Source organism: Kogia breviceps, chromosome 2, assembly GCF_026419965.1.
Source record: "Kogia breviceps isolate mKogBre1 chromosome 2, mKogBre1 haplotype 1, whole genome shotgun sequence".
NCBI classification, from domain to species: Eukaryota; Metazoa; Chordata; class Mammalia; order Artiodactyla; family Physeteridae; genus Kogia; species Kogia breviceps.
The window spans coordinates 147,579,121-147,591,306 of NC_081311.1; the positions used below are offsets into that span (position 1 = coordinate 147,579,121).

The window sequence follows — 12,186 nt, forward strand, 5'->3', positions numbered from 1 at the left end:
TTCTCTCCACTCATTGACGTCCATCTCTGGTTTGAGAAGAGGTTCATATAACCCTTCTGGCATAGACTCAAAAGAATATTGAAGCTGAAAGGGATCTCATTGATCCCAACCTACTTGTTTTATATCCACTTCATTCTTTGCCTTTCCTCAGCATTTTGGGCACATTTTTACTTAATTAACAATTACTGGTTTTTGTCCTGTGGCTACTACTTGCACATGAGAAAGTTATGTCTTGCCTTGACTTTGAGTTCTTCATTTTAGCCCATAGTCCTGTTCTGGACATATACTTTACAAGTGATTTTTGAGAAATAAATGTGTTTTCAGGTTGAAGATTAGAAGCAAACCAAAACAATGTTCTTTCTACTATCCCACAGATATGCCTTACCCTCAGAGAGAGCATAATCCCAGCTGAGAGAAAGTGGTTTCTTTCAGCCATTTAGAAGTATAAACCCTGGGTCTAAAGCCAGAAGTTCTTAAAAGATTTTCTCATTAAAAAAATTACTAATAGGATAAAATATTTGCAAATGATGTGATCAACAAGGGCTCATACAACTCAACAACAACAACAACAAAAATCTCCCAATCGAAAAATGGGTGGAAGACCTTAACAGACATTTCTCCAAAGAAGACATACAGATGGCCAAGAGGCACATGAAAAGATGCTCAACATTGCTAATTATTAGAGAAATGCAAATCAAAGCTACAATGAGGTATCACCTCACACCAGTCAGAATGGCCGTTATTAAAAAGTATACAAGTAATAAATGATGGAGAGGGTGTGGAGAAAAAGGGAACCCTCCTACACTGTTGGTAGGAATGCAAGTTGGTGTAGCCACTATGGAGAACAGTATGGAGGTTCCTCAGAAAACTAAAAATAGAATTACCATATCATCCAGCAATCCCACTCCTGGGCATATATCCAGACAAAACTCTAATTCAAAAAGGTGCATGCACCCCTCTGTTCATTGCAGCACTATTTGCAATAGCCAAGACACGGAAACAACCTAAATGTCCAGCGACAGGTGAATGCATAAATAAGATGTGGTACATATGTACACAATAGTATACTACTCAGCCATAAAAAAGAATGAAATAGGGGCTTCCCTGGTGGCTCAGTGGTTAAGAATCCGCCTGCCAATGCAGGGGACACGGGTTTGAGCCCTGGTCCAAGAAGACCCCACATGCTGCGGAACAACTAAGCCTGTGCACCACAACTACTGAAGCCCACATGCCTAGAGACCACGTGCCACAATGAGAAGCCCGTACACCTCAACAAAGAATGGCCCCCACTTGCTGCAACTAGAGAAAGCCTGTTCAGAGCAACGAAGAACCAACACAGCCAAAAATAAATAAATTTAATTTAATTTTTAAAAAAAGAATGAAATAATGCCATTTGCAACAACATGGATGGACCTAGAGATTATCATACTAAGTGAAGTAAGTCAGAAGGAGAAGGACAAATACCACATGATATCATTTATATGTGGAATCTAAAATATGGCACAAATGAACTTATCTATGAAATGGAAACAGACTCACAGATATAGAGAACAGACTTATGGTTGCCAAGGGGGGGGGGAGGGATGGAATGGGAGGTTGGGGTTAGCAGACGTAAGCTATTATATATAGAATGGATAAACAACAAGGTCCTACTGTATAGCACAGGAAACTATATTCAATATCCTATGATAAACCAGAATGGAGAAAAATCTAAAAAAAAGAATGTATATATATGTATAACTGAATCACTTTGCTGTATAGCAGAAATTAACACAACATTGTAAATCAAATATACTTCAATTTAAAAATTACTAAATAAACACATATTCCGTAGGGAATGCCCCTCCTTCTTTTGGTTTTCCTACCACAGCTTAGTGCCTCTGCTTCCATCTCTCCCTGAATATAGTATGTTTATTTTCCTTTTCTCAGGGACTTTGATCCTACAACCTCCTGTTCAGACTAAGGATCTCCTCTATGCCATTCTGAAAGCCTCTGTTTGAACACTTTTTCTGAATGGGTGCTTTCTTTGAAAAGAAGTTTATGCTTTATTTGTGTTAAGAATGACTTCCTGTATTTATCACAGATCTGCCTTCCCTCAGTATCCACCAATACATCAGAATTGGCCTCTTGGAATGACATAGAAGATGTCTGACTGCTCTCCTCTTTTAACAGCCTTTTGACTATTTAGAGAATTGGTCCTGCAACCTCCAGGTCTTATTCTGCCTTAATTCCTGGAACTTTCTTCATTCTGGTCACCTTTGGAGGTCCCACTTTAATGAGCTACAAACTCCTTCATGGGAGGGCAGGGACATTTGTTGATCTGAGGGTCATGCAGGGGCAGGCAACTCCTCAATGACTTCTATGGGTAACATAGGCCCCTTGGGAAAAGAATAATGTTTAAAAATTGAAATTTTGCAACAGGCTTAGGAGAAATTTGGATAAAAGTCTGGGCTAGTCTCCCTACTCCTCACTCGCTGCTGGGGAGGCAGTGACTTACCTAATTGTGGGTTTGGAAGAAGAGACCGAGCCTGCTCAGCTCTGTCTCTTTGAGTCTCTCTCTTTTGGATGTGCCTTCCATCAAGTGGGTGCATCCACACCGGCTCTAATGCATGAAAAACCTCTGTAAGGGAAGCCTGTGTTGTCTAGCTGTGCACCCAAGTGGCTGGGTAGACAAGTCTGTCTCAATCAGAGATGAAGTTTTGGGAAACCCACTAGAAAAGTCCAAGCCCTGTCCTCCAGTCCAGCTTTTACTGGTTGCTGATTCCTGACTCCTGTGTCTCACTTTCAAATAGTGCTAAACTCAAGAAGGTAATCCAAGGATATTACTTTTTTTCACTCCCTATAATTTCTGACGTAGAAAAATACTTTCCACCAAAAATACACTACCAGATAACTTCCACTGACAATAAGAGAGAGTTTTCTCAAATCTTTTTCTAGAAACATTTCAACTTATGTTTATTTCCAGGATTTACTTACTTTACAGGTGGAAAGTAATCAGTGGAATCATCTCCTTGATCTATATGATATGTTTTTATGAAAGTGACTTTATTAGTTCTTTGTTTGTTTTTATAAGAATCACATGGGACTATTGATTCACAATGTTTTTAATCAACTAAAATGTCCTATTTCCTCTGTCTATTAATATCACTGATAAAAGTGTTAAACACAGCAGAGTTTAGGACAAAGCCAACTGTCTCCCCAGGGCAAGGCAAACTGTCTTCCAGGTTGACACTGATAAACTATTTAACATGCTTGGGCACAATTATAACCTGACCAAACGCCCATTCAATTCACATTTCTCCACTTACCTTAAGAGACATATCGTGAGTGTGTTTATCAAATGACTTCTTGAAATCACAATAAATTTTGTCTATGGCACCAACTTAGAGTTTTCTATTAAATAATCATCTCAGAAAGCAAAATAAGGTGAATTTAACACAAGTTTTTCTGAGTAAATCCATGTTGGCTTTTGACACTTCTGTCTTTTTTCTCAAATGCAAATAAGCGTTCGGTTTTTAAGTCACTATGGAATTTTACAAAAATCACTTTTAGAACTCACTGTACTATAGTTTCCTGGATATACTAGTTTTCCTTTATGAAAATGGTTTCCAAACATTCACATATACCAACTATCTTTTATATTTCTCCACCATAAAGCCATTTTTTGCTATTAGGAGAAAAAAAGTGTGTTTGTGTGTGTGTGTGTGTTTCCAGAAAGGGGTAGATAAATCTGTGTATCTCAGCACAGACAGGGAATATCTGCATCAATCTGATGAGTTCTGGCTAAGTGTCTGGGAAACTGATTTAACTCACCAAAACACAGCTCATTCTCAATTTCTTTCTCTTATAGCCTTGGCTGCTCTTTGTCTTTGTTGATTCCTTTTTCTTTTCCCACCTTCTAAAAACATGAATGATGTATAATCTTGTCTTTAAGTTCTCTAATCTTCTCTATATACTTTTCCAATCAAAGATCTCACTCTATGAGATCTAATGATCATTAACTTTTAATTAATCCTAAATCTATAGCCTTAGATCATATCTCTGTCAGGATTTCTGAACTTTCATTTTCACTGATGGACATAATCACTTGACTCTACAATCATTGCCCTGTAGGCAAACAAAATGAGCATCTGGAAGAGAAAATATAATGATACTCTACATCCATTGAACTAAGTGTGTAGCACCAGTTCTCCAAGTCCGTAGGGTGGGGAGCCATGTTTGTGGTAAATTTAAGGGAATTCCACAAGACTTTATCTTCTAAAATATCTCCACAATCTTATCTTGGTTTATGATTTAATGAAGGTAAGTGGGAAATGGATAAAGAAAGATATTGAACATAGGGCTCGGTCTATGAAAGGCTGTTCTGGGGAAGGCTCTTGGAAGGGGATTTGGGCAGTCAAGGGGTGACTTGGTACCTTTAAGCACTTGGGGAGGACAAGGTAGGAGAGAAGAGAAGAGAAAGGTGGTGAAGAACCTTTTGCCCTTCCCATTATTTTCCAAAGCAAATATCTCAAGAACATCTTACTCCGCCTACCAGGTGATCAGGATTACTAGAAGAGGGCCCAGGGACTGTCCTCACCCACTTTGATAAGAGCACTCCACTGAATTGTTTGCTATGAAAGCACTTCCATGCTACTACTTTATTAATCACTGTGTAATAGATGAATGGAAAGAGGGAAAGAATTTGGCACGGGAATCTACAGTATCATTACAAAACAGCTTATTTATATGCAGCAGTTTCTTGGAGCTCCCTTTTGGTCTTGTGAAAAAAGTTACATGGCTGAAATTCAGGAGAATTGGGCTGCCTGCCCAGCTCTGACACTACTTCTTGTGAATTTTGGAGGGCAAACTATTTAATCTCTTTGGGCCTCAGTTTCCTCAACTGTAAAATGAGATTTGATCAGATGATTGTTAAATCCCTTCTAGCACTAGAATTCTGTAACTCTAAATGCTGGTATCATAAGCCTTACATAGTTCTGTGATTTTAGGCAAGGCTTTTAATACTCTGTGCCTCTGTTTAACCTCAGGGGTTTTTAGATATTCCTGTGGATTCAGCTTCAGTGCTCACCTTAGGGAATAAAACACCATCACTAATCTGTTAGCAGTGCAATGGGCACTGCATTTACTGAATTGCCTAATTCTACCAACTGTATTTTTTGGGTCAGAAAAATGAGAAGCACTTTACTATCTCCAGGAGAAAAATCCTGTGATGAACATTTTCTTGTAATGGTTTGGTGGAATTGTTCTTTCTGACTCAAATAATTTTCTGAGGAAGAACAATACCATTTAAGGGTATTAAAATTGAATGCAGTGATTCCCACATAAGCTTTTCACTTGGTGCTTCTTGTTATCTGCCCACGTGGTATTTCACGAACTTGTTACAGCTGACCTATAATATAAATGATAGAGACAATAAGAGGGTAAACGTGGTCGAGCTGTTTAAAAGTGAAGATTACTGCTGCCCTTTCATTTTGCCAATTGCACTAGAACATATACATGAAATGAGGTCGAGAGATCTTAGTGTAATTATGGATTTTCACTTTTATCCTAAATATCTGATGATCTATCATGTCTTAATTTGCATTAAAGTAAAAGTGATTTCTCAATGAAAGAAAATTTTGCTTTTTAAAAAATTTTTTATTTTAATTTTTAAATTTTTTTAAATTTTTTTTTTTTTTTTTTTTTGCAATATGTGAGCCTCTCACTGTTGTGGCCTCTCCCGCTGTGGAGCACAGGCTCCGGACGCACAGGCCCAGCAGCCATGGCCCACGGGCCCAGCCACTCCGCACTGGGGCACGAACCCGTGTCCCTGCATAAGCAGGCGGACTCTCAACCACTGTGCCACCAGGGAAGCCCGAAAATCTTGCTTTTTTATTTAAAGGAATCTGTTTCTTTAATTTTTTTCTAAGAAAAATAAATAAAAACAAGAAAGCCATTTTTACTAAGTATAAATGAGTGTGTTTGCTTTGGCAGCAATAACTTTTGTTTCTAATCTTACTAAATGTGTGCGGTTGACAATGTAGAAAAGTGTGCAGAATTTAAAAAAATAAATAATATGTTGTTGGATTTAGTATCTCTTATAACTTAGTTAAGAAAATGTGAGGCATTTAATGTTATTCTTTACAATTTTGACTAGTTAGTCTAAGTCAAGGTTGATTTTGCTCCTCAGGGGCCATTTGATAGTTTCTATAGACATATTTGGTTGTCACAACTGGGTGGAGAGTGGGTACTGCCGGCATCTAGTCCATAGAGGCCAGGAGTGCTGCTAAACATCCTACAATGCACAGGACAGCACCCACAACAAAGGATTCTTTGGGCCAAAATGTCAGTAGTACTGAGGTTGAGTAATCCTGGTTTAGACAATCAGAGTAACCAAAGATCATTTGATATAAGACTAAAGTCCAACAAGACAATCAAGGTGTGGCAGCTTTCCTTTGCCTCAGAGAGGAATCAGAGTTTAAATGCTACAATCCCATCCCACGAAAAAAGTCAGCTTGCTTAATTAATGGTACTTGCTGCCTGGTGGTTGTATAATTGCACTAGACCTTGACATGGATTTAACCTGCAGAAAAGGACATATAAAGAAGCTCTTAAGTACTGTATTTAGTTTAAGAAAAGGTAAGTCTTCCTCCATGAGATGACTGCAACAAGTGGGGAGAATTTTTTAAACTCTCATGTCACAAAAAGTATATTTTATTTTATTTGGGAGCAGTTGAGGAAAAATGTCAACTCTGCTTGCTCCTTCAGTTCCTTGGGAGAGACACAAACATTGGGAGCAAACTTGGCAAAGCATAAAGTCAAGAGTTAATTATAGTCCAGCAGCTAGGAATAGATAGTGAGCAACTTACACCGAAAATCCATCATGATGTGACTTAAATAATGCTTTTGAAATGCATATGCATTTTGTGAATATTTGCAGTTCTAGCTACATGCTTAATTTACCTGTAATGCATAAGCTTTAAAATAATTTAACATTTCTCTAAATACTTTAGTATTTATATTTCAGTTGCATTCTATGTTTTAGTACATATGAAATATCATCTTAGAGGTAGATTCTATGGGAACAAGATACAATCTCTCAATAATTTCTTGTATTAAGGTTTTCCAGGGGGTAGTGTAAAACAACAAAGTCATAACTTGGTGGTATGCTAAAGAGGGAGAAGTAAAATTTGAAGTCGGGATTGAAAGGCAGCTAAAGATGGGAGGAACAAAAATAGTTTGGGGAGATGGTATGGTGTTTGAATGGCTGTCCCAATGCCGCTGTGAAATGCTATGGCTCCAGTATTCAGTGGGAGGGACCCAGAGGGAAAGAGCACAGGTGAGAGACGAAGGACTAAGTAAAGGGTAGAAAAGAAGGGAAGAGGACTCTCACATTTCAGTTACACTGGAAGATTCAGATAGATAATAAGGCTTCAATTCATTTATTTTTCAATGAACAATGACTCTAACCTCAAAACAAAAGTAGTGAATATCTGAGGGTACATAGTTTTCTTTACCTTATTCCTTCCTTTATTGAATATTGTCTGCTTATTTCTCGCTGGTTCTTTTAGTAGGTCAATGCAATCATCGTGGAAGCCTTCCAAATTCAGATTCATCTTTAAAACGTTTCCCTGATGTACAAAGTGAAGGTTAGTGAGAGTCTGGGCCAGGAAAGTTGGGGGAACAGTGCCACACAATAAGCACTTGGAAGAAAACATAGACCACTCGCAATCTTTCAGTAAATGTATTCCTCAAGAGACTGGTGCACTCCCACGATGTGATTAATTATCTCTTCAAGCTCACAATTCCCTTCCTACCTCACTCCTCTGAGAAAGCTGATTGCCGGTAGAAATAGGTTGTTCAAAGGCCCAGCCGGAAAAAAGTCATTGTTATAATAGGATGCACCTACAGGAGCATTCTCTGGAGAGAAAAATCGTTGTGCGTGGCAGTTTAAACCATCGCAAAAATCTAGGGGAGCAGCCATGAGGCGGAAATGACTGAAGATTCTGATGGAGAACAAAGTAGGAAATTCAGAGTATTTAGACAAGCAAAATGTTTAGGAGACTCATGAAAAGAGAAAGGTAATATAATTGAGAATGGTAAAGAAAGAAAAACACTTGAGAACGAATGATGCTTTGTGGGTGGTGATATTTTGCCCCTACAGTTCATGGGACTCTGTTTTAGTCATAGAAGTAGAGGGTGTTTGCTAACTGCTGAGGAGCCAGTGTAAGAGCTTTGAAGATTCTGTGAAGGTGAAAGGAGCCACAGGTACACCAAGTGACAGGACGTCAGTTTAGGATGAGGTTATAGAGCAACAGAAGATACTCTCTACCACCTGGAATACAGGCATTAGATGAGCCTTAAAGAAACAGGCATGCTCCTCAAAGTGTACATGTTACACCAACTTGGAAGATTTGGGGAGACATTTACTGGGGAGATTCAGCTTTTACTCCCAACTCTAAAAATTAAACTGGTGTGTATTGCTGGATAAATTACTCTGCTTTAGTACACACTTGATACCTGATTCCAAAGTGGAACATAAATTGGTAAAACCACTATGGAGAACAGTATAGAGGTTCCTTAAAAAACTAAAATTAGAACTACCATATGATCTAACAATCCCACTCCTGGGCATATATCCAGAGAAAACTATAATTCAAAAAGATACATGCACCCCAGATGTTCATTGCAGCACTATTTTCAATAGCCAAGACATGGAAGCAACCTAAATGTCCATCAATGAATGAATGGATAAAGAAGATGTGGTACATACATACAATGGAATATTACTCAGCCACAAAAAAGAATGAAATAACGCCATTTGCAACAACAGGGATGGACCTAGAGATTATCACACTAAGAGAAGTAAGCCAGACAGAGAAAGACAAATATCATATGATATTACTTATATGTAGAATCTTAAAATGAAGTTATTTATAAAATAGAAAGAGGCTCACAGGCATGGAAAACAAACATACGGTTACCAAAGGGGAAAGGGGGTTGGGGGGAGGGATAAATTCGGAAGTTGAGATTAACATATACACACTACTATATATAAAGTAGATAACCAACAAGGACCTGCTGTATAGCACAGGGAACTATACTCAATATTTTGTAACAACATATAAGGGAAAAGAATCTGAAAAGGAATACTCACACACACACACACATACACACACGTTCAGTTATATATATACAACTGAATCACTGTGTTGTACACCTGAAACTAACATGATATTGTAAATCAACTAAACTTCAATAAAAAAATAAAAATAAAATAAAATAAACCAAGTTGGCAGTTGTGGAAGGAGTACTAGATTTTGAATTATAACTAAGTTCATATTGCAGACCCACCACTACTGAGTGTGGGTCCCCAAGCAAAGCACTTTTACCCTCTCTGAACTTCACTCTAAAACAAAGAAAACAACATCTACCTTATTACCATCACAAGGTTATTTGGAAATCACTGAGGTAATATTTATGAAAATCCTTTGTAAATCTCAAAATGCTAAACTAATAGAAAGGATTATTATCACCCTCTCAGCCTTGACAGGGATTTCTGGGTCTGCTTTTTTTTTTTTTTTTTGGTACGCGGGCTCTCACTGTTGTGGCCTCTCCCGTTGCGGAGCACAGGCTCCGGATGAGCAGGCTCAGCAGCCATGGCTCACGGGCCCAGCTGCTCCGCAGCATGTGGGATCTTCCCAGACCAGGGCACGAACCCGTGTCCCCTGCATCGGCAGGTGGATTCTCAACCACTGCGCCACCAGGGAAGCCCTGGGTCTGCTTTTTAATAACCCCCTGCAAAAGAGAGCCACAGAATCAACCTTAAAAACATAAAAACCATATATTTATGCTCTCATAGAAACATCTGTAAAGTGTTAGCAAGCATCATTTGACAGGCCTTTGTTTAGGTCGTAACTTGTAAGGGCAATGTTTTTTTGTTTTGTTTTGTTTTTTAATTAAAAAAAATTTTAAACATCTTTATTGGAGTATAATTGCTTTAAAACGGTGTGTTAGTTTCTGCTTTATAACAAAGTGAATCAGCTATACATATACATATATCCCCGTATTTCTAATGCCCATTTCTCTTGCCAAAGAGGTCATTCCTCATTTTTAAGTCCACCCAAACCAAACTTTTTTGGGCTATTGAATGATTTTTTTTTTTTTTTTTTTCTGTACCAATCCTTTGAGCATTTACTACAAATGCCAAAACCCTATCGGGAGAACCTGTTTTAGGCAAAGCATAGTGTTAAATGTTGTGTGGGATGCTAAACTGAACGGGGTTTCCTCAGGTATAATCAAGAAGAGGCTGGGATGATCATGGTAGTTATATGTGATGATTATGGTAGGAAGGAACACAGGGGCTGTAGTACAGCCATCTCCAAGCTTTTTGGTACCAGGGACCGGTTTCATGGAAGACAATTTTTCCACGGACTGGGAGGTGGGGGATGGTTTTGGGATTATTCAAGTGCATTACATTTATTGTGCACTTTATTTCCATTTATTATTACATTGTAATATTTAATGAAATAATTATATAACTCACCATAATGCAGAATCAGTGGGAGCCCTGAGCTTGTTTTCACTTGCCACTCACTGATAGGGTTTTGATATGAGTCGGCAAGCAATTGATTTATTATGGTCTCTGTGCAGTCAAACCTCTCTGCTAATGATAATCTGTATTTGCAGCCGCTCCCCAGCGCTCGCATCACTGCCTCAGCTCCACCTCAGATCATCAGGCATTAGATTCTCATAAGGAACACACAGCCTAGATCCCTCGCATGTGCAGTTCACAGTAGGATTTGCGCTCCTTTGAAAATCTCATGCCACTGATCTGATCACTAACTACAGATGAAGCTTCGCTCACTTGCCCGCACTCGCTCCTGCTGTGCGGCCCGGTTCCCCTGCTATAGCAGATCAGAGAGGAAGTGACACAGCAAAGGCAGGAATTGTGGAGGAGGCAGTATTTGGGTCTGGCTTTGAGAGATGAACAATTTAGGTCAGAGAGATAGAAGGCCATGCACATGAGGTACAGTGGCCCGCCCTTACCCATGGAGAATATGTTCCAAGACCCCCAGTGGATGCCCGAAACCATAGATAGTACCAAACGTTATATAAATGTACTATGTTTTTTTTCCTATACATACATACTTATGAGAAAGTTTAATCTATAAATTAGGTTGAGTAAGAGATTGATTAAAATAACTAATAATAAAATAGGATAAGTATAGCAATATACTGTAATAAAAGTTACATGAATATGGTCTCTCACAATTTAAAACTTACGAATTGTTTATTTTGGGAATTTTTCATCTAATATTTTCAGACTGAGGTTGTCTTCAGGTAATTGAAACTGAGGAAAGCAAAACTGTAGATAAGCGGGAACGACTGTAAAAGTTTAGAAGCAGGAGACCTGGGAATGTGGGGTAAGAGACCAGTGAGATAGGAACCTACAATGAATGTAGAAGCACAGTGGTTTGGAAAGACAATCGGCCCCAGAACATTGGAAGGCCTTGAGTCCAAACTTTATCTGGTAAACAAGGAAGAGTTTGTAGTGAAGTGTTTTGAATGTAAAAATGACACTAGCAGGGTCATCTAGCAGGAGTGAATAATTCGGAGGCTCCTGACTAGCGCAAAAGAGAATCCAAGTGACAGGTTGGGAATGAGAAAGAGAGGGTGCAATGCTGACTCCAGGGGTGTAGAAGAAAGGGGGAAAGTGGAAGAGGGTAGAGGGAGGAGAAACAGCTTTCAGTTAGAATAGCCATGAAGGTGAAAAACTGGAAAGGGCTATCACTTTAAGAGAGTCGATTTCGTGTAGTGGAGCTCACTTGGAGAGGTACAGCATGAATGGGAGTGATGCTATAGATGACAGCAAAGAGTCAGAGGAAGCAGCCATTTTCAGGCTGCGTATCAGAAATCAGAAAACACACATCCTCAGGGGGTGGGGTGAAGGTGGGGAGGAAACGATTAATGCTAAAAAAGATAATATAAAATATATGGTGCATTCATACATTACTGGTGGCATTATAATTGTAAAACATCTACGAAAAGCAAAGAATTTTTGCGTAGGTAATAATACAAAAGAAAGAAAAAAGCTTCATGTACAAAGATGTTCACTAAAGTGTTATTGAAAATGGTAGAAAATTTGAAAAATCTAGATTCTCAGCCAAAGGCAAAAGATAATTTGATTGGGTGTCCACTGAATTA

General features: G+C 38.7%; 1 protein-coding gene across 10 annotated transcripts in view; it reads right to left on the bottom strand.

Annotated features, from left to right (window-relative positions):
• Window positions 1-12,186, bottom strand: part of CCDC141 (coiled-coil domain containing 141) — a 218,812-nt gene that overhangs the window by 12,391 nt on the left and 194,235 nt on the right. For 8 of the 10 annotated variants that reach the window (XM_067026390.1, XM_067026391.1, XM_059053584.2 and 5 more), the window contains one exon: window positions 7,497-7,610. The exons of the other annotated variants lie outside the window; for them this stretch is intronic. In XM_067026390.1, the coding sequence (XP_066882491.1) occupies window positions 7,497-7,610 (114 nt within the window). The remainder of the gene's footprint in view (window positions 1-7,496; window positions 7,611-12,186) is intronic. 10 annotated transcript variants of the gene reach the window in all.